The sequence below is a fragment of the Physella acuta genome, unplaced genomic scaffold (assembly GCF_028476545.2).
Source record: "Physella acuta isolate Inbredline_101_S28 unplaced genomic scaffold, ASM2847654v3 ptg000208l, whole genome shotgun sequence".
NCBI lineage: Eukaryota > Metazoa > Mollusca > Gastropoda > Physidae > Physella > Physella acuta.
In genome coordinates, this window is record NW_026731727.1 from 897,501 (window position 1) to 921,849 (window position 24,349).

Consider the following 24,349-nt stretch of genomic DNA (forward strand, 5'->3'; position numbering starts at 1 on the left):
TATATATATATATATATATATATATATATATATATATATATATATATATATATATATATATATATATATAATTATAATTATAAATATATGTAGGGAACTAAACTAAATATATGTGTATGTGCAATATAAAAAGAAACAATAATTAGCTCTATCCCTACTCTCTCTGTGGGGGTGTGTACAAGTACCAGAGGCAATGTGGGCTTGAATAAATGAGCAAGCAGATAATTGTATCAGTACAGAGTACTACAGACACTGAACAAACTTTTGTTTAGGCTAATTCTGTGCAAGAACATGTGACAGCAGGAAAAATGTGCTTTAAATTGGTGAGGCTAATTCTCTTTACCTAGATATGTTTTCTTGAACTTTTTCACTTCTTTGTTTGTTTATCTGGAAGTATGAGACAACAAATCTACAACAATTCTACAACAACAGAGACACCATCATTGGAAACATTTGATAGCACAAAATTGTACAGACACACATCATTCATCAAGCAGGATGTGGGTATCCGCATGAGTGACCGGTAAACTTTCTCGTATATTCTTATATAACCGTGAGGAGGATGGACTGCCAGAGCAGTCATACAATAGAAAGGTTCCATTTAAATATGTAATTTTAAAAAAATAGAAGCGCACAGAAAAACAAACTAGTATTAGAATGTACTTTATAAAGGAAACATTGATTACCTAATAACTCAGCCTAAAGGAAACATTGATTACCCAATTAGTCAGCCTAATGGAAACATTGATTACCTAATTAGTCAGCCTAAAGGAAACATTGATTACCTAATTAGTCAGCCTATCAAATTTGATAGTATCAAGAGAATAAAATCTTAACCTATGTATCAAATTTTGTCTACCTAACTGAAACAGTACTTAATTGATCGGTGTTTAACAAACCAGAAATAAAGTAGCACTTATGGTTATTGGAGGTCACTTAAAAATTGAAAGTAAACCAAGTATAAGATTTTATACCTATATATAAAATTTCACCTTCCTAACTGAAACAACTCAAGTTTAAGTTTTCCCACTAAATAACAGTAAGATACCACTTCCAGTTACTGAAAATTGTTCAAAAGTTGATATAAACCTGTGCATACAATTTAATACTTATATGTTAAATTTCATCCACCAAAATTAAACAGTACTCAAGTTATTCAAACAGTACTCAAGTTATTCAAACAGTACTCAAGTTATTCAAACAGTACTCAAGTTATTGAAACAGTACTCAAGTTATTGAAACAGTACTCAAGTTATTGAAACAGTACTCAAGTTATTGAAACAGTACTCAAATTATTGAAACAGTACTCAAGTTATTGAAACAGTACTCTAGTTATTGAAACAGTACTCAAGTTATTGAAACAGTACTCAAGTTATTGAAACAGTACTCAAGTTATTAAAACAGTACTCAAGTTATTGAAACAGTACTCTAGTGATTGGCTTTTGAGAAACTTTAGGTAGAATAAGTACCACTCCAGCTTACCAAAGATTGCTCAGAAGTTAATACAGAACTACGAACTTAATATAATCCTCAGATATGAAATTTCATTAATATCTGAAACACTACTCCAGTTATCATGTTCACACACAGACACACAAACAGACATACAAAAACAAAATTGCAAAGCTAAATTTTTCCCTCTCAGAGAGGTGTAAAATGGCAAAATTTTTAATTTTGTGCACGTTTATAATACATCCTCTACACGTTGTATATGAGAAATTAAAAAAGAAAAGAAACAAATGGTTTGTGCTGACAACGAATAAACTTGACCTGGGCAAGAGTGCTCAAGGGAAATAATCTAGGGGATAGTGGGGTGTGGATTGAAATGTTTATCAAGGGGATGGTGGGGTATGGATTGAAATGTTTATCTAGGGGATGGTGGGCTGTGGATTGAAATGTTTATCAAGGGGATAGTGGGGTGTGGATTGAAATGTTTATCAAGGGGATAGTGGGGTGTGGATTGAAATGTTTATCTAGGGGATGGGGTGTGGATTGAAATGTTTATCTAGGGGAAGGTGGGGTGTGGATTGAAATGTTTATCTAGGGGATAGTGGGGTGTGGATTGAAATGTTTATCAAGGGGATAGTGGGGTGTGGATTGAAATGTTTATCTAGGGGATGGTGGGGTGTGGATTGAAATGTTTATCAAGAGGATGGTGGGCTGTGGATTGAAATGTTTATCTAGGGGATGGTGGGGTGGGGATTGAAATGTTTATCTAAGCTTACAAAGAGAAAAAAAAAACAATGAGCCAGGGATATGTTAACTAACTAGCTGTTAGTTGTTTCACTAATTTGTTTAAAAAGCTCATAGGGAAATGCAGACACAAATAATTGTTAGTCATCTATAGGCAAAGAAAATGTCTCTCACTTGGTTATTATATTCTCTATAAGTAGATAGTAAGGAAAATTCTTCTGACTAAAATGTACGTTCCATACAAACTTTTGTCTGGAAGCAATCAGCTGGACCTAACATGTCCATCCTGCTGGACCTAACATGTCCATCCTGCTGGACCTAACATATCCATCCATCCTGCTGGACCTAACATGTCCATCCTGCTGGACCTAACATGTCCATCCATCCTGCTGGACCTAACATGTCCATCCTGCTGGACCTAACATGTCCATCCTGCTGGACCTAACATGTCCATCCAACCTGCTGGACCTAACATGTCCATCCAACCTGCTGGACCTAACATGTCCATCCAACCTGCTGGACCTAACATGTCCATCCAACCTGCTGGACCTAACATGTCCATCCATCCTGCTGGACCTAAAATGTCCATCCATCCTGCTGGACCTAACATGTAAATCCTGCTGGACCTAACATGTCCATCCTGCTGGACCTAACATGTCCATCCTGCTGGACCTAACATGTCCATCCTGCTGGACCTAACATGTCCATCCATCCTGCTGGACCTAACATGTCCATCCTGCTGGACCTAACATGTCCATCCTGCTGGACCTAACATGTCCATCCAACCTGCTGGACCTAACATGTCCATCCTGCTGGACCTAACATGTCCATCCATCCTGCTGGACCTAACATGTCCATCCTGCTGGACCTAACATGTCCATCCTGCTGGACCTAACATGTCCATCCATCCTGCTGGACCTAACATGTCCATCCTGCTGGACCTAACATGTCCATCCATCCTGCTGGACCTAACATGTCCATCCTGCTGGACCTAACATGTCCATCCTGCTGGACCTAACATGTCCATCCATCCTGCTGGACCTAACATGTCCATCCTGCTGGACCTAACATGTCCATCCATCCTGCTGGACCTAACATGTCCATCCTGCTGGACCTAACATGTCCATCCATCCTGGTGGACCTAACATGTCCATCCTGCTGGACCTAACATGTCCATCCATCCTGGTGGACCTAACATGTCCATCCTGCTGGACCTAACATGTCCATCCTGCTGGACCTAACATGTCCATCCTGCTGGACCTAACATGTCCATCCTGCTGGACCTAACATGTCCATCCTGCTGGACCTAACATGTCCATCCTGCTGGACCTAACATGTCCATCCATCCTGCTGGACCTAACATGTCCATCCATCCTGCTGGACCTAACATGTCCATCCTGCTGGACCTAACATGTCCATCCATCCTGCTGGACCTAACATGTCCATCCATCCTGCTGGACCTAACATGTCCATCCATCCTGCTGGACCTAACATGTCCATCCTGCTGGACCTAACATGTCCATCCTGCTGGACCTAACATGTCCATCCTGCTGGACCTAACATGTCCATCCTGCTGGACCTAACATGTCCATCCTGCTGGACCTAACATGTCCATCCATCCTGCTGGACCTAACATGTCCATCCTGCTGGACCTAACATGTCCATCCATCCTGCTGGACCTAACATGTCCATCCTGCTGGACCTAACATGTCCATCCATCCTGCTGGACCTAACATGTCCATCCATCCTGCTGGACCTAACATGTCCATCCTGCTGGACCTAACATGTCCATCCATCCTGCTGGACCTAACATGTCCATCTTGCTGGACCTAACATGTCCATCCTGCTGGACCTAACATGTCCATCCTGCTGGACCTAACATGTCCATCCTGCTGGACCTAACATGTCCATCCTGCTGGACCTAACATGTCCATCCTGCTGGACCTAACATGTCCATCCATCCTGCTGGACCTAACATGTCCATCCTGCTGGACCTAACATGTCCATCCATCCTGCTGGACCTAACATGTCCATCCTGCTGGACCTAACATATCCATCCATCCTGCTGGACCTAACATGTCCATCCTGCTGGACCTAACATGTCCATCCTGCTGGACCTAACATGTCCATCCATCCTGCTGGACCTAACATGTCCATCCTGCTGGACCTAACATGTCCATCCTGCTGGACCTAACATGTCCATCCTGCTGGACCTAACATGTCCATCCATCCTGCTGGACCTAACATGTCCATCCTGCTGGACCTAACATGTCCATCCTGCTGGACCTAACATGTCCATCCTGCTGGACCTAACATGTCCATCCTGCTGGACCTAACATGTCCATCCATCCTGCTGGACCTAACATGTCCATCCTGCTGGACCTAACATGTCCATCCATCCTGCTGGACCTAACATGTCCATCCTGCTGGACCTAACATGTCCATCCTGCTGGACCTAACATGTCCATCCATCCTGCTGGACCTAACATGTCCATCCATCCTGCTGGACCTAACATGTCCATCCATCCTGCTGGACCTAACATGTCCATCCTGCTGGACCTAACATGTCCATCCTGCTGGACCTAACATGTCCATCCATCCTGCTGGACCTAACATGTCCATCCTGCTGGACCTAACATGTCCATCCATCCTGCTGGACCAAACATGTCCATCCATCCTGCTGGACCTAACATGTCCATCCTGCTGGACCTAACATGTCCATCCTGCTGGACCTAACATGTCCATCCATCCTGCTGGACCTAACATGTCCATCCTGCTGGACCTAACATGTCCATCCATCCTGCTGGACCTAACATGTCCATCCTGCTGGACCTAACATGTCCATCCATCCTGCTGGACCTAACATGTCCATCCTGCTGGACCTAACATGTCCATCCTGCTGGACCTAACATGTCCATCCTGCTGGACCTAACATGTCCATCCTGCTGGACCTAACATGTCCATCCTGCTGGACCTAACATGTCCATCCTGCTGGACCTAACATGTCCATCTTGCTGGACCTAACATGTCCATCCTGCTGGACCTAACATGTCCATCCTGCTGGACCTAACATGTCCATCCATCCTGCTGGACCTAACATGTCCATCCTGCTGGACCTAACATGTCCATCCTGCTGGACCTAACATGTCCATCCATCCTGCTGGACCTAACATGTCCATCCTGCTGGACCTAACATGTCCATCCTGCTGGACCTAACATGTCCATCCTGCTGGACCTAACATGTCCATCCTGCTGGACCTAACATGTCCATCCTGCTGGACCTAACATGTCCATCCAACCTGCTGGACCTAACATGTCCATCCTGCTGGACCTAACTGGACCTAACATGTCCATCCAACCTGCTGGACCTAACATGTCCATCCTGCTGGACCTAACATGTCCATCCTGCTGGACCTAACATGTCCATCCTGCTGGACCTAACATATCCATCCAACCTGCTGGACCTAACATGTCCATCCAACCTGCTGGACCTAACATGTCCATCCAACCTGCTGGGCCTAACATGTCCATCCATCCTGCTGGACCTAACATGTCCATCCTGCTGGACCTAACATGTCCATCCTGCTGGACCTAACATGTCCATCCTGCTGGACCTAACATGTCCATCCATCCTGCTGGACCTAACATGTCCATCCATCCTGCTGGACCTAACATGTCCATCCATCCTGCTGGACCTAACATGTCCATCCTGCTGGACCTAACATGTCCATCCTGCTGGACCTAACATGTCCATCCAACCTGCTGGACCTAACATGTCCATCCTGCTGGACCTAACATGTCCATCCATCCTGCTGGACCTAACATGTCCATCCTGCTGGACCTAACATGTCCATCCTGCTGGACCTAACATGTCCATCCAACCTGCTGGACCTAACATGTCCATCCTGCTGGACCTAACATGTCCATCCAACCTGCTGGACCTAACATGTCCATCCTGCTGGACCTAACATGTCCATCCAACCTGCTGGACATGTCCTAACATGTCCATCCTGCTGGGCCTAACATGTCCATCCATCCTGCTGGACCTAACATGTCCATCCTGCTGGACCTAACATGTCCATCCTGCTGGACCTAACATGTCCATCCTGCTGGACCTAACATGTCCATCCATCCTGCTGGACCTAACATGTCCATCCTGCTGGACCTAACATGTCCATCCTGCTGGACCTAACATGTCCATCCAACCTGCTGGACCTAACATGTCCATCCTGCTGGACCTAACATGTCCATCCAACCTGCTGGACCTAACATGTCCATCCTGCTGGACCTAACATGTCCATCCAACCTGCTGGACCTAACATGTCCATCCTGCTGGACCTAACATGTCCATCCTGCTGGACCTAACATGTCCATCCTGCTGGACCTAACATGTCCATCCATCCTGCTGGACCTAACATGTCCATCCATCCTGCTGGACCTAACATGTCCATCCTGCTGGACCTAACATGTCCATCCTGCTGGACCTAACATGTCCCTAACATCTATGTTAGCCACATGTTAGATTAACTACACTGAAACTAAAATAAAGAGCAGGAAACAAGGTTAAGACTAACGTTATTCAAGCAGAGACTATTGGATCTGCCTAACTGAATAGCCCATAGTATAAAAAAATCATACCCTAGGTGTCTTTAGGGTCTGTCTAGAAACAAATATGTATCATTAGTTTGGTTGTCATTTCAAGTTTTTAAACTACATTTTATAAAAAGTATAACACAAATAATTATATTAACAATTGTGTTAAAATTTTACTAGTAAAAACCTGCAAAAATTTCAGAATTTTTTTCAGTGTAAGTTTAAATATGAATTGTGTAAATCTCATAGTAGTAGAGTAAAAAGTAGGACTGAGGTGCACACCACACTGGATGACATATAGTATATGTGTGTGTATGTATATATAAATATAAATATAAATATAAATATAAATATAAATATAAATATAAATATAAATATAAATATAAATATAAATATAAATATAAATATAAATATAAATATAAATATAAATATAAATATAAATATAAATATAAATATAAATATAAATATAAATATAAATATAAATATAAATATAAATATAAATATAAATATAAATATAAATATAAATATAAATATAAATATAAATATAAATATAAATATAAATATAAATATAAATATAAATATAAATATAAATATAAATATAAATATAAATATAAATATAAATATAAATATAAATATAAATATAAATATAAATATAAATATAAATATAAATATAAATATAAATATAAATATAAATATAAATATAAATATAAATATACATATACATATACATATACATATACATATACATATACATATACATATACATATACATATACATATACATATACATATACATATACATATACATATACATATACATATACATATACATATACATATACATATACATATACATATACATATACATATACATATACATATACATATACATATACATATACATATACATATACATATACATATACATATACATATACATATACATATACATATACATATACATATACATATACATATACATATACATATACATATACATATACATATACATATACATATACATATACATATACATATACATATACATATACATATACATATACATATACATATACATATACATATACATATACATATACATATACATATACATATACATATACATATACATATACATATACATATACATATACATATACATATACATATACATATACATATACATATACATATACATATACATATACATATACATATACATATACATATAAATATAAATATAAATATAAATATAAATATAAATATAAATATAAATATAAATATAAATATAAATATAAATATAAATAAATATAAATATAAATATAAATATAAATATAAATATAAATATATATATATATATATATATATATATATATATATATATATATATATATATATATATATATATATATATATATATATATATATATATATATATATATATATATATATATATATATGTGTGTGTGTGTGTATATCTATACACACACTTAACTAAGTGACATGACTGTGTAGATTAACAAGTGTGTTCTCTTACAACATGTAACCTATGACATCATAATACAAGTAGACAGTGGTGGATATAAAGTATTCAAAAGAGCAGTAAACGGCTAACATTGAAATCACAACTGTCATAAAATGGAATATGTGCTTTTTGATTGTGTAAAAAAAATATTTAACAAGCTATTTTGGACATTTCTTTGGAATTAATAGAAAATGTGCTCTGTAAGTTTGAAAGTATCCTGTACCAGTTGTTTAGCACACCTATAGCGAGCATGAAGGTCATACGCATCCAACCGACTGGCATTAGAAGAGAAAGATTGAGATCATTCAGCTGGGATCATACAAGTCTCACTTTTCTATGGTTACACCAGCTAAACCAAGTCTCACTTTTCTATGGTTACACCAGCTAAATCAAGTCTCACTTTTCTATGGTTACACCAGCTAAATCAAGTCTCACTTTTCTATGGTTACACCAGCTAAACCAAGTCTCACTTTTCTATGGTTACACCAGCTAAACCAAGTCTCACTTTTCTATGGTTACACCAGCTAAATCAAGTCTCACTTTTCTATGGTTACACCAGCTAAACCAAGTCTCACTTTTCTATGGTTACACCAGCTAAACCAAGTCTCACTTTTCTATGGTTACACCAGCTAAACCAAGTCTCACTTTTCTATGGTTACACCAGCTAAACCAAGTCTCACTTTTCTATGGTTACACCAGCTAAATCAAGTCTCACTTTTCTATGGTTACACCAGCTAAATCAAGTCTCACTTTTCTATGGTTACACCAGCTAAATCAAGTCTCACTTTTCTATGGTTACACCAGCTAAACCAAGTCTCACTTTTCTATGGTTACACCAGCTAAACCAAGTCTCACTTTTCTATGGTTACACCAGCTAAATCAAGTCTCACTTTTCTATGGTTACACCAGCTAAACCAAGTCTCACTTTTCTATGGTTACACCAGCTAAACCAAGTCTCACTTTTCTATGGTTACACCAGCTAAACCAAGTCTCACTTTTCTATGGTTACACCAGCTAAATCAAGTCTCACTTTTCTATGGTTACACCAGCTAAATCAAGTCTCACTTTTCTATGGTTACACCAGCTAAATCAAGTCTCACTTTTCTATGGTTACACCAGCTAAACCAAGTCTCACTTTCTATGGTTACACCAGCTAAACCAAGTCTCACTTTTCTATGGTTACACCAGCTAAATCAAGTCTCACTTTTCTATGGTTACACCAGCTAAACCAAGTCTCACTTTTCTATGGTTACACCAGCTAAATCAAGTCTCACTTTTCTATGGTTACACCAGCTAAATCAAGTCTCACTTTTCTATGGTTACACCAGCTAAACCAAGTCTCACTTTTCTATGGTTACACCAGCTAAACCAAGTCTCACTTTTCTATGGTTACACCAGCTAAATCAAGTCTCACTTTTCTATGGTTACACCAGCTAAACCAAGTCTCACTTTTCTATGGTTACACCAGCTAAATCAAGTCTCACTTTTCTATGGTTACACCAGCTAAATCAAGTCTCACTTTTCTATGGTTACACCAGCTAAATCAAGTCTCACTTTTCTATGGTTACACCAGCTAAACCAAGTCTCACTTTTCTATGGTTACACCAGCTAAACCAAGTCTCACTTTTCTATGGTTACACCAGCTAAACCAAGTCTCACTTTTCTATGGTTACACCAGCTAAACCAAGTCTCACTTTTCTATGGTTACACCAGCTAAACCAAGTCTCACTTTTCTATGGTTACACCAGCTAAATCAAGTCTCACTTTTCTATGGTTACACCAGCTAAACCAAGTCTCACTTTTCTATGGTTACACCAGCTAAACCAAGTCTCACTTTTCTATGGTTACACCAGCTAAACCAAGTCTCACTTTTCTATGGTTACACCAGCTAAATCAAGTCTCACTTTTCTATGGTTACACCAGCTAAATCAAGTCTCACTTTTCTATGGTTACACCAGCTAAATCAAGTCTCACTTTTCTATGGTTACACCAGCTAAACCAAGTCTCACTTTTCTATGGTTACACCAGCTAAACCAAGTCTCACTTTTCTATGGTTACACCAGCTAAATCAAGTCTCACTTTTCTATGGTTACACCAGCTAAACCAAGTCTCACTTTTCTATGGTTACACCAGCTAAATCAAGTCTCACTTTTCTATGGTTACACCAGCTAAATCAAGTCTCACTTTTCTATGGTTACACCAGCTAAACCAAGTCTCACTTTTCTATGGTTACACCAGCTAAACCAAGTCTCACTTTTCTATGGTTACACCAGCTAAATCAAGTCTAACTAGTATCAATTTTTCCAAGGGTGAAAAAAGATTTGATGTTTCATTACCACTCACTACCCAGAGAACCAATCAGATATAAAATGAATGCAGCCATGACAAGAGAACCAATCAGATATAAAATGAATGCAGCCATGACAAGAGAACCAATCAGATATAAAATGAATGCAGCCATGACAAGAGAACCAATCAGATATAAAATGAATGCAGCCATGACAAGAGAACCAATCAGATATAAAATGAATGCAGCCATGACAAGAGAACCAATCAGATATAAAATGAATGCAGCCATGACAAGAGAACCAATCAGATATAAAATGAATGCAGCCATGACAAGAGAACCAATCAGATATAAAATGAATGCAGCCATGACAAGAGAACCAATCAGATATAAAATGAATGCAGCCATGACAAGAGAACCAATCAGATATAAAATGAATGCAGCCATGACAAGAGAACCAATCAGATATAAAATGAATGCAGCCAACTTACGACGCTAGTTCCAGATCTGCTCCCTCCAGCAGCTGAGCCTTGTCTGGTAGACGTCCTGAGGTAACAAATGGAACAAGTCACACCACCATTGTCTTGATACATTTAGACCCTTAGTTCAACCAAACTCAATGGACATGTAACAGTAACAACAATATCAACCAAACTCAATGGACATGTAACAGTAACAACTTTATCAACCAAACTCAATGGACATGTAACAGTAACAACAATATCAACCAAACTCAATGGACATGTAACAGTAACAACAATATCAACCAAACTCAATGGACATGTAACAGTAACAACAATATCAACCAAACTCAATGGACATGTAACAGTAACAACAATATCAACCAAACTCAATGGACATGTAACAGTAACAACTTTATCAACCAAACTCAATGGACATGTAACAGTAACAACAATATCAACCAAACTCAATGGACATGTAACAGTAACAACAATATCAACCAAACTCAATGGACATGTAACAACATTATCAACCAAACTCAATGGACATGTAACAGTAACAACTTTATCAACCAAACTCAATGGACATGTAACAGTAACAACTTTATCAACCAAACTCAATGGACATGTAACAGTAACAACTTTATCAACCAAACTCAATGGACATGTAACAGTAACAACATTATCAACCAAACTCAATGGACATGTAACAGTAACAACATTATCAACCAAACTCAATGGACATGTAACAGTAACAACATTATTAACCAAAGACAATATCGCCAGGTAATTCTATACCTATCTTTTTTTATCTTTTTTATCAATGAATTTTTAAAAAAAAACCGTTTGATCAAGAAAAGAAAAAAATTAAAGACTGACCTATTTGTGCATTGATGGCGTCAGATTTAGCCACTGCCATGAGAAAACCATAAAAGGAGATCCTTGAAACACTGAAGAGAATTTCTTTTAAACTGCTGGCTGAAGGTGTACTGCAAGATACAACACAGGCATTCAGTCAGGTGAAGTCATTAAGTCAGGTGAAGTCATTCAGTCAGGTGCTAACATCAAGTCATTCAGTCAGGTGAAGTCATTCAGTCAGGTGAAATCATTCAGCAGGTGCTAACATCAAGTCATTCAGTCAGGTGCTACCATCAAGTCATTCAGTCAGGTGAAGTCATTCAGTCAGGTGCTAACATCAAGTCATTCAGTCAGGTGTTACCACAAGTCATTCAGTCAGGTGCTACCATCAAGTCATTCAGTCAGGTGTTACCATCAAGTCATTCAGTCAGGTGAAGTCATTAAGTCAGGTGAAGTCATTCAGTCAGGTGCTACCATCAAGTCATTCAGTCAGGTGCTAACATCAAGTCATTCAGTCAGGTGAAGTCATTCAGTCAGGTGAAGTCATTCAGCAGGTGCTAACATCAAGTCATTCAGTCAGGTGCTATCATCAAGTCATTCAGTCAGGTGAAGTCATTCAGTCAGGTGAAGTCATTCAGTCAGGTGAAGTCATTCAGTCAGGTGCTAACATCAAATCATTCAGTCAGGTGTTACCATCAAGTCATTCAGTCAGGTGCTACCATCAAGTCATTCAGTCAGGTGTTACCATCAAGTCATTCAGTCAGGTGAAGTCATTAAGTCAGGTGAAGTCATTCAGTCAGGTGCTACCATCAAGTCATTCAGTCAGGTGCTACCATCAAGTCATTCAGTCAGGTGCTAACATCAAGTCATTCAGTCAGGTGAAGTCATACAGTCAGGTGAAGTCATTCAGTCAGGTGCTAACATCAAGTCATTCAGTCAGGTGCTACCATCAAGTCATTCAGTCAGGTGAAGTCATTCAGTCAGGTGAAGTCATTCAGTCAGGTGCTAACATCAAGTCATTCAGTCAGGTGCTACCATCAAGTCATTCAGTCAGGTGTTACCATCAAGTCATTCAGTCAGGTGAAGTCATTCAGTCAGGTGCTAACATCAAGTCATTCAGTCAGGTGCTACCATCAAGTCATTCAGTCAGGTGAAGTCATTAAGTCAGGTGAAGTCATTCAGTCAGGTGCTACCATCAAGTCATTCAGTCAGGTGCTAACATCAAGTCATTCAGTCAGGTGAAGTCATTCAGTCAGGTGAAGTCATTCAGTCAGGTGAAGTCATTCAGCAGGTGCTAACATCAAGTCATTCAGTCAGGTGCTACCATCAAGTCATTCAGTCAGGTGAAGTCATTCAGTCAGGTGCTAACATCAAGTCATTCAGTCAGGTGTTACCATCAAGTCATTCAGTCAGGTGCTACCATCAAGTCATTCAGTCAGGTGTTACCATCAAGTCATTCAGTCAGGTGAAGTCATTAAGTCAGGTGAAGTCATTCAGTCAGGTGCTACCATCAAGTCATTCAGTCAGGTGCTAACATCAAGTCATTCAGTCAGGTGAAGTCATTCAGTCAGGTGAAGTCATTCAGCAGGTGCTAACATCAAGTCATTCAGTCAGGTGCTATCATCAAGTCATTCAGTCAGGTGAAGTCATTCAGTCAGGTGAAGTCATTCAGTCAGGTGAAGTCATTCAGTCAGGTGCTAACATCAAATCATTCAGTCAGGTGTTACCATCAAGTCATTCAGTCAGGTGCTACCATCAAGTCATTCAGTCAGGTGTTACCATCAAGTCATTCAGTCAGGTGAAGTCATTAAGTCAGGTGAAGTCATTCAGTCAGGTGCTACCATCAAGTCATTCAGTCAGGTGCTACCATCAAGTCATTCAGTCAGGTGCTAACATCAAGTCATTCAGTCAGGTGAAGTCATACAGTCAGGTGAAGTCATTCAGTCAGGTGCTAACATCAAGTCATTCAGTCAGGTGCTACCATCAAGTCATTCAGTCAGGTGAAGTCATTCAGTCAGGTGAAGTCATTCAGTCAGGTGCTAACATCAAGTCATTCAGTCAGGTGCTACCATCAAGTCATTCAGTCAGGTGTTACCATCAAGTCATTCAGTCAGGTGAAGTCATTCAGTCAGGTGCTAACATCAAGTCATTCAGTCAGGTGCTACCATCAAGTCATTCAGTCAGGTGAAGTCATTAAGTCAGGTGAAGTCATTCAGTCAGGTGCTACCATCAAGTCATTCAGTCAGGTGCTAACATCAAGTCATTCAGTCAGGTGAAGTCATTCAGTCAGGTGAAGTCATTCAGTCAGGTGAAGTCATTCAGCAGGTGCTAACATCAAGTCATTCAGTCAGGTGCTACCATCAAGTCATTCAGTCAGGTGAAGTCATTCAGTCAGGTGCTAACATCAAGTCATTCAGTCAGGTGTTACCATCAAGTCATTCAGTCAGGTGCTACCATCAAGTCATTCAGTCAGGTGTTACCATCAAGTCATTCAGTCAGGTGAAGTCATTAAGTCAGGTGAAGTCATTCAGTCAGGTGCTACCATCAAGTCATTCAGCCAGGTGCTAACATCAAGTCATTCAGTCAGGTGAAGTCATTCAGTCATGTGAAGTCATTCAGCAGGTGCTAACATCAAGTCATTCAGTCAGGTGCTATCATCAAGTCATTCAGTCAGGTGAAGTCATTCAGTCAGGTGAAGTCATTCAGTCAGGTGAAGTCATTCAGTCAGGTGTTACCATCAAGTCATTCAGCAAGTGCTAACATCAAGTCATTCAGTCAGGTGAAGTCATTCAGTCAGGTGAAGTCATTCAGTCAGGTGAAGTCATTCAGTCAGGTGTTACCATCAAGTCATTCAGCAAGTGCTAACATCAAGTCATTCAGTCAGGTGAAGTCATTCAGTCAGGTGAAGTCATTCAGTCAGGTGAAGTCATTCAGTCAGGTGTTACCATCAAGTCATTCAGCAAGTGCTAACATCAAGTCATTCAGTCAGGTGAAGTCATTCAGTCAGGTGAAGTCATTCAGTCAGGTGAAGTCATTCAGTCAGGTGTTACCATCAAGTCATTCAGCAACTCAACAAACACAGAGTCCCTTCCGACTGACCTAAAATCCACAGTGTTCCCTAAAAAAGGGGAAATGGCCCTAAAGAAGTGGGCAGCGTCCACTCCATCTGAGGGCAGGTGTTGGTTCTGGTGAACTCTGACCTCACTCTCCCCTGAGGTTGGGACAATGACTGGGTCCCTGGGACTGTGCATGGCCTGCAGCTGGGCTTGGTACAGCTCAAACGTCTTCTCCAGGAACTCTGGGGGTAAACAGCTAAACAGGTCTAACAGCAGGGGTAAACAGCTAAACAGGTCTAACAGCAGGAACTCTGGGGGTAAACAGCTAAACAGGTCTAACAGCAGGGGTAAACAGCTAAACAGGTCTAACAGCAGGGGTAAACAGCTAAACAGGTCTAACAGCAGGGGTAAACAGCTAAACAGGTCTAACAGCAGGGGTAAACAGCTAAACAGGTCTAACAGCAGGGGTAAACAGCTAAACAGGTCTAACAGCAGGGGTAAACAGCTAAACAGGTCTAATAGCAGGGGTAAAAAGCTAAACAGGTCTAACAGCAGGGGTAAACAGCTAAACAGGTCTAACAGCTGGGGTAAACAGCTAAACAGGTCTAACAGCAGGGGTAAACAGCTAAACAGTTCTAACAGCAGGGGTAAACAGCTAAACAGGTCTAACAGCAGGGGTAAACAGCTAAACAGTTCTAACAGCAGGAACTCTGGGGGTAAACAGCTAAACAGGTCTAACAGCAGGGGTAAACAGCTAAACAGGTCTAACAGCAGGGGTAAACAGCTAAACAGGTCTAACAGCAGGTGTAAACAGCTAAACAGGTCTAACAGCAGGGGTAAACAGCTAAACAGGTCTAACAGTAGGGGTAAACAGCTAAACAGGTCTAACAGCAGGGGTAAACAGCTAAACAGGTCTAACAGCAGGGGTAAACAGCTAAACAGTTCTAACAGCAGGAACTCTAGGGGTAAACAGCTAAACAGGTCTAACAGCAGGGGTAAACAGCTAAACAGGTCTAACAGCAGGTGTAAACAGCTAAACAGGTCTAACAGCAGGGGTAAACAGCTAAACAGGTCTAACAGCAGGGGTAAACAGCTAAACAGGTCTAACAGCAGGAACTCTGGGGGTAAACAGCTAAACAGGTCTAACAGCAGGGGTAAACAGCTAAACAGGTCTAACAGCAAGAACTCTGGGGGTAAACAGCTAAACAGGTCTAACAGCAGGGAGTAAACAGCTAAACAGGTCTAACAGCAGGAACTCTGGGGGTAATAGCTAAACAGGTCTAACAGCAGGGGTAAACAGCTAAACAGGTCTAACAGCAGGGGTAAACAGCTAAACAGGTCTAACAGCAGGGGTAAACAGCTAAACAGTTCTAACAGCAGGAACTCTGGGGGTAATAGCTAAACAGGTCTAACAGCATGGGTAAACAGCTAAACAGGTCTAACAGCAGGGGTAAACAGCTAAACAGGTCTAACAGCAGGGGTAAACAACTAAACAGGTCTAGCAGCAGGAACTCTGGGGGTAAACAGCTAAACAGGTCTAACAGCAGGTACAAACAGCTGCAATAAACAGATCTAAAAAAAATTCTTCACACTTATCCAAGACCCAGATGAGCTACTCATTTAACAAAAATCAAAAATTTAAATCAATGTTGCTTACCCTCATAGTAAAATTGAACTTGAAAGGCAAAAATAAAATCAGAGAAAGAGATCAAGCAGTCTAGTGCATCATCAATTAAAACAATTCTGAAATTAAAACAATTCTGAAATTAAAACAATTCTGAAATTAAAAAAATTCTGAAATTAAAACAATTCTGAAATTAAAACAATTCTGAAATTAAAACAAGTGATATTAAATTATAAAAGCTTTTCTTTGCAGTTTTTCTCTTGTTGACAACAAAATTAAAATTGAGTTAAAAAGGCCTACCTGGCAGTTTTCTGCACCAGCTGAAAGGGGAAATCTGGACAGAGTAAACCAAGCAGGGAATGATATTCCTGGATACTCAGCAGATCTGGAGACAAGACATGACATTTGCTACACAAGACATGACATTTGCTACACAAGTCATGACATTTGCTACACAAGACATGACATTTGCTACACAAAGTGTTATAGATTGACGAGGAGCCACATTGGTGTTAACAGCCTTTATTTACAGACGCCATGATGCAAAGAGAGAGGAAGGAAGTGGCCAGAGACAACTATATATAGATAACAACATGTAAGGGACATCACTCAAGATAACAATATAAATATAATACCAATACAATTATCTCAATCTATTACATCCCTTTACCCTTAGAACACAATAACACATCTCTCAATAGAACAATTGATAGTATCCTAAAATCACCAATTATATTGTAACATGAACACTATGGTAGATTACATCCTTACAAACAATGCACAATATGCCACAACATAATCAAGATACAAAACAATAATGTCAAAGTCCTCTTGACCTTTAAAATCATAGGTCTAACTTATTTGGGACTTTGATTGTCCTGCTTGACCTTCTCAGTGGCTTTTGATTTGGTGACTCAAGATTCTGACCATCTGGATTCTCTATCTCAGGAGGTCTAGGATTTAAATCATTAACTCCAGAATTTACATTTTCTGACTCCAGACAACTTGGTTCACTCATATCAACAGAACTTGGTTGTGGAACAAACTGAGTTGGTGTGAACTGATCAGATTTGGTGGGATTCACAGATTCACACTTATTATCTGCACAAGTTATTTTTAACTTTATAAGACACAGGTCCTGTACATTGAACAATTTGACCTGGTATCCATTTTTCCTTTCTCCCATAGTTTCTTAGATACACATTCTCATTAATACCAAATTCTCTTTCAATGGGTGTTCTGTCATGATTTACTTTTTGAATTGGCATCTGAAAGTATTATGCTATTATTCAGATCCTTAACTGGCATAGATTTCTTTGATTGATCAATTTCCTCAGGTAATCTGATAGTGCTTTTTCGTAACCAAACATACTGTTTAAAAGTAATATCCTGGACAATATCACTTTGCAACTGTGATCCAGTATTTGAAATGGGTGTATTAAATGGCAAAAATCTTTTTTCTTTTCTTTTGATGTTACCCTTTTGGTTTCTGTAAGTGCTAATGATGTTAGCAAAGTTGTTTGATGATCACATTCCTTCTTACTAATGTATTCTCTTTAAAACATTTGAAATTGCCATATCACCATAATCATTTATTAAGTTACAAATACTTTGTTTAGGCAACTCTGACTGGTAATGGACTGCATCTTCTCCATCTTTTATATTATCTTCACAAAGGGTTTTAATTTCTTATTTTATATGGCCTTAAGTCATCATTCACAGACTCTTCAGGCCAACCATTCATACAGTACTCATATACTTTTATTAAGCACTCATCTTTTTGTGTTTCTCTTTTAATATCATTCACATTTATATTGGAGTTATCCATGATAGTGAAGAGAACAAATACATCTTCTGGTACATAGCTCAGGCTTTGGTTTTTTAAAGGTAATCTACTAAGACTATCTGCACTATTCTCAGATCCAGGTTTGTATTTCAATTCATAATTGTATGCAGTTAGTGTGATAGCCCATCTTTGAATTCTTGGTGAGGCATGCTCAGGTAGGGTTTTGTTTTCTCCAAATAACCCTAGCAATGGTTTATGATCTGTAAAGATGGTGAACTTCCTACCAAACAGAAACTTATGAAATTTCTTAACACCAAGAATGATGCCTAAGCCTTCCCTATCTAACTGAGAATAATTTTTCTCAGCCTGGTTCAAAGATCTACTGGCAAAAGCAATGGGTCTGTCACCCTTCTCATCCATGTGGGACAAGACTGCTCCTACACCATCTGGTGAAGCATCACATGTTAATATAAGTCTTTTCCCTGGGTCATAGTGAGTTAGTAAGGTGTCAGAAGACAAAGCCTCTTTTGCTGTATTAAAAGCAGCTTCTTGTTGTTTACCCCAGTGCCAAGTTGCATTTTTCTGTAGCAGCTTGTACAGTGGTGATAGTTTACCAGACAGATTTCCTATGAACTTTGCATAGTAATTTATCAAGCCCAAAAAAGCTCTTAGTTGTTGGGTATTTTCAGTTTTGGGTGCTTCTTTAATGGCTTTTGTTTTCTCAGGTTGAGGTCTGATGCCTTGTTTGCTCAATATATAACCAAGAAAACTAATTTCTGTCAGCATGAATTGACATTTATCTTTGTTTATCTTTAAACCTTTTTCACCAACAATTTTCAATACTTTATCAAGTGTTTTAAGATGTTCAGTGTCATTCTTACCAGTTATGTACACATTGTCAAAGTACACACAAACATTTGGAATATCCTTAAAAATACTGTCCATGACAGCTTGGAAAATTCCAGGGCTGGATGATATGCCAAAACATAGTCTTTCATATTGGTAGAGTCCTTTATGTGTGTTTATTGTCGTATAGACTTTTGAATCTGGATGCAGTTCTAGTTGAGTGTAAGCATGACTAAAGTCTAATTCAGTGAATTTGTCTCCTCCTGCCAAATTCAAAGAAATTTCCTCAATGTTAGGTATAGGGTACCTATTTAGCTCTATTTGCTTATTCAGTGTAGTTTTATAATCTCCACAAATTCTTATAGAACCATCCTTCTTTAACACTGGCACAATGGGCGACGCCCAATCGGAATAGTCTACCTTCTTTATAATGCCATTAGATTCCAATCTACTTAGCTCATTTTCAATTTTGTTCCTCATTGCATAAGGTGGAACTCTAGCTTTGCAGTATCTTGGATTTGTGTCTTTAATGCTTAACTTCACTGTTCTATCCTTTAGTAATCCAGAGTTACCAAAAACACATTTATTTTCAGATATAACTTAATCTAGTGAAGTAAGACTAGATTCTTTTACATTCTTCAATGAACAAATACTCTCCCAATTTAACTTAAGATCACTTGACCAGTTCCTACCTAGTAATGGTGGTCCATTTCCTTCAACCACAAGAAGAGGAAGTTTAACACTTTGACCATTATAACTTACATGAACCATACACTCTCCTATTACCGGAACATTGTCACCAGTGTATGTTGTTAGACACTTGTGACATGGCTGTAGAGGCACTGATCCTCCTGTGACAGCGTCAAAATCTTTCTTTGTTATGACTGTTAGAGATGCTCCAGTGTCAAGTTGGAAGCTGATGCTCTTACCGTTGATATTAACTGGTACATTGATGGGAGCATGACTTATTGATTTCACAGAGAATAGGTTGAAATCCGGCTGCGAATCAGTTTGAGCATTTTCACAGGTAGAGTGGTTCATTGGTTGAGTTAGGTAGTCTTGGTGAGAGTTAACATAGTGCTGCCTTTGGTTGCGGTACTGTCTTGACTGGCTAGATTTAGCAACAGACGAAGACTTTGCAAAGCAGGCCTTGGCAATGTGACCTTGCTTACTGCACTTATAACAAGTTGCAGACTTGAACTTGCACCGATGAGATGCATGGGGACCCTTGCATCGATGACATTTTTGATAATTACTAGATTTAGATCTAGGCTTTGAACGAGCAGGCTGTTTAGCATAAGTTGGAATGCTCTGATGGGGTTGATGTTTATTGACTAACCTGCTGTTTACTGCATGGATCTCTGAAGGTGCTAAAGATCTCGCCGCATCTGATGACTGCTGGAATGACATTGCAAGTTGTATTGCTTTTTCTAATGTTAGATCTGACTCGAGCAGCAACTTTCTTTGAATATCAGGGCTATTTACACCTGTCACAAACTTTTCACATAGTCTGTCAGACAGCGTTTCTCCAAATTCACAGAATCTACTTAGATGACATAAAGCAGCAACATATTCTGATATTGACTCGTTTGGTTGACGAATCCTACTGTCAAATCTAGCTCTACATAGAAACTTTGATGGGGTAGGCGCATGGTGGTCTATTAGCAATTTGCTCAGCTCGTTAAAGCTCTTGGTAGTTAGACTAGCTGGTGCGCATAAGTCTTTTAGTAGCCTAAATTGTTGAGGCCCTATGACTGTTAACAAAATAGCTCTCTTTTTGGCTTCTATCGTCACGTTGTTAGCTTCTAGGTAAAAGCTTAACCTCTCTAGGTAATCTTGAATGATTTCATCATTCGCATCAAATTCTTTTATTTGGCCATACAGCGCCATTATTCTAGAAATAATTAGCTAATAAGCTCTAGCAAACCTCTTTTTTGCGTAAGTAGGTGCTCTTTCTAGTAGATGTTTATCCTTCGTCGCCAAAATGTTATAGATTGACGAGGAGCCACATTGGTGTTAACAGCCTTTATTTACAGACGCCATGATGCAAAGAGAGAGGAAGGAAGTGGCCAGAGACAACTATATATAGATAACAACATGTAAGGGACATCACTCAAGATAACAATATAAATATAATACCAATACAATTATCTCAATCTATTACACAAAGAATGCCGTGTCAAGGATACTGAGATATGGCTAAAGGATGCTGTGTGTGCACAATTTGACTAGGTACTACTAGTACCTCCTTATCATAAGGCAGGTACTACTAGTACCTCCTTATCATAAGGCAGGTACTACTGGTACCTCCTTATCATAAGGCAGGTACTACTGGTACCTCCTTATCATAAGGCAGGTACTACTGGTACCTCCTTATCATAAGGCAGGTACTACTGGTACCTCCTTATCATAAGGCAGGTACTACTGGTACCTCCTTATCATAAGGCAGGTACTACTGGTACCTCCTTTTTATAAGACAGGTACTACTAGTAGCTCTTTTTTCTAAGGCAGGTACCTCCTTTTTTCCCAATGTGTCTGAAACATTTCCAGAATAGATGAACAAAAGATGCTCTGTTGTGTGCCGTCTTCCTTATAAAGTTAAATTCTCTGAACATGGTGTGATTGCCATCTCGCAGGCTGCAGAAGCTGGGGATGTTGGAGGGGCATTCATTTGTTAACATACGTGTTGGTTTGTGTAGGTTAACATACATGTTGGTTTGTGTAGGTTAACATACGTGTTGGTTTGTATAGGTTAACATACATGTTGGTTTGTATAGGTTAACATACATGTTGGTTTGTATAGGTTAACATACATGTTGGTTTGTATAGGTTAACATACATGTTGGTTTGTATAGGTTAACATACATGGTTTGTGTAGGTTAACATACATGTTGGTTTGTATAGGTTAACATACAAGGTTTGTGTAGGTTAACATACATGGTTTGTGTAGGTTAACATACATGTTGGTTTGTGTAGGTTAACATACATGTTGGTTTGTATAGGTTAACATACATGTTGGTTTGTATAGGTTAACATACATGTTGGTTTGTATAGGTTAACATACATGGTTTGTGTAGGTTAACATACCTGGTTTGTATAGGTTAACATACATGGTTTGCATAGGTTAACAAACATGTTGGTTTGTATAGGTTAACAAACATGTTGGTTTGTATAGGATAACATACATGTTGGTTTGTATAGGATAACATACATGTTGGTTTGTATAGGTTAACATACATGTTGGTTTGTGTAGGTTAACATAGTATGTTGGTTTGTATAGGTTAACATACATGTTGGTTTGTATAGGTTGACATACATGTTGGTTTGTATAGGTTAACATACATGGTTTGTATAGGTTAACATACATGTTGGTTTGTATAGGTTAACAAACATGTTGGTTTGTATAGGTTAACATACATGTTGGTTTGTATAGGTTAACATACATGTTGGTTTGTATAGGTTAACATACATGGTTTGTATAGGTTAACATACATGTTGGTTTGTATAGGTTAACATATGTGTTGGTTTGTGTAGGTTAACATACAAGGTTTGTGTAGGTTAACATACATGGTTTGTGTAGGTTAACATACATGTTGGTTTGAATAGGTTAACATACATGTTGGTTTGTATAGGTTAACATACATGTTGGTTTGTGTAGGTTAACATACATGTTGGTTTATGTAGGTTAACATACATGTTGGTTTGTATAGGTTAACATAGTATGTTGGTTTGTATAGGTTAACATACATGGTTTGTGTAGGTTAACATACATGTTGGTTTATATAGGTTAACATAGTATGTTGGTTTGTATAGGTTAACACATTTGTTGGTTTGTATAGGTTAACATACATGTTGGTTTGTATAGGTTAACATACATGTTGGTTTGTATAGGTTAACATACATGGTTTGTGTAGGTTAACATGTTGGTTTGTGTAGGTTAACATACATGGTTTGTGTAGGTTAACATACAAGGTTTGTATAGGTTAACATAGTATGTTGGTTTGTATAGGTTAACATACATGTTGGTTTGTATAGGTTAACATACAAGGTTTGTGTAGGTTAACATAGTATGTTGGTTTGTATAGGTTAACATAGTATGTTGGTTTGTATAGGTTAACATAGTATGTTGGTTTGTATAGGTTAACATACATGTTGGTTTGTATAGGTTAACATACAAGGTTTGTGTAGGTTAACATAGTATGTTGGTTTGTATAGGTTAACATAGTATGTTGGTTTGTATAGGTTAACATATTTGTTGGTTTGTATAGGTTAACATACAAGGTTTGTGTAGGTTAACATAGTATGTTGGTGTGTATAGGTTAACATACATGTTGGTTTGTGTAGGTTAACATACATGTTGGTTTGTATAGGTTAACATACAAGGTTTGTGTAGGTTAACATACAAGGTTTGTGTAGGTTAACATACATGTTGGTTTGTATAGGTTAACATACATGGTTTGTGTAGGTTAACATACAAGGTTTGTGTAGGTTAACATACATGGTTTGTGTAGGTTAACATACATGGTTTGTATAGGTTAACAAACATGTTGGTTTGTATAGGTTAACATACATGTTGGTTTGTAAAGGTTAACATACATGTTGGTTTGTATAGGTTAACATACATGTTGGTTTGTATAGGTTAACAAACATGTTGGTTTGTATAGGTTAACAAACATGTTGGTTTGTATAGGTTAACATACATGCTGGTTTGTATAGGTTAACATACATGTTGGTTTGTATAGGTTAACATACATGCTGGTTTGTATAGGTTAACATACATGGTTTGTATAGTTTAACAAGGCCTACACAAGTTAATATTAAGACAATGATACAGATTATTCAGAGAACTAATTTTATTGGTGCCTAACTTTAGGCCTGACAGTATAAAAGTAGGTAGTCCAAACTGGCGAAAAAGTGCGTTTTGGGGTAATTTTTTTGCGGTTTTCAAAAAAAGAAATTCACTACTTCTAGTTGTGCTATAAGAATAAAAATTATATGTCAATTAGGTTTAAGTCTTTATCTGTCGAAATCTGGTATTTTTTATATCTGTAACACATGTTTGAATGTGTTTTATATTTGTTTGAAAAGTATTAGTTACGTCAACAAATTTCAGCGTTTTG

The 24,349-nt window shown here is 38.5% G+C and overlaps 2 protein-coding genes across 13 annotated transcripts in view; one reads left to right on the forward strand and one right to left on the reverse strand.

The window, feature by feature from the left end:
• Window positions 1-24,349, forward strand: part of LOC131937346 (BTB/POZ domain-containing protein KCTD6) — a 69,802-nt gene that overhangs the window by 27,421 nt on the left and 18,032 nt on the right. The window lies entirely within an intron of this gene.
• Window positions 1-24,349, reverse strand: part of LOC131937344 (centriolar satellite-associated tubulin polyglutamylase complex regulator 1) — a 52,805-nt gene that overhangs the window by 7,079 nt on the left and 21,377 nt on the right. For 7 of the 11 annotated variants that reach the window (XM_059294677.1, XM_059294673.1, XM_059294674.1 and 4 more), the window contains 8 exons: window positions 21,745-21,875; window positions 16,898-16,982; window positions 16,631-16,716; window positions 15,017-15,215; window positions 11,939-12,048; window positions 11,090-11,144; window positions 8,535-8,586; window positions 344-387 (listed from right to left, as the gene is read on the reverse strand). In XM_059294677.1, coding sequence (XP_059150660.1) covers window positions 344-387; window positions 8,535-8,586; window positions 11,090-11,144; window positions 11,939-12,048; window positions 15,017-15,215; window positions 16,631-16,716; window positions 16,898-16,982; window positions 21,745-21,875 — 762 coding nt within the window. Of the gene's footprint in view, window positions 1-343; window positions 388-6,831; window positions 6,854-8,534; window positions 8,587-11,089; window positions 11,145-11,938; window positions 12,049-15,016; window positions 15,216-16,630; window positions 16,717-16,897; window positions 16,983-21,744; window positions 21,876-24,349 lie in introns of all 11 variants that reach the window. The other 4 variants (XM_059294678.1, XM_059294682.1, XM_059294683.1 and 1 more) reach the window with 3 other exon arrangements.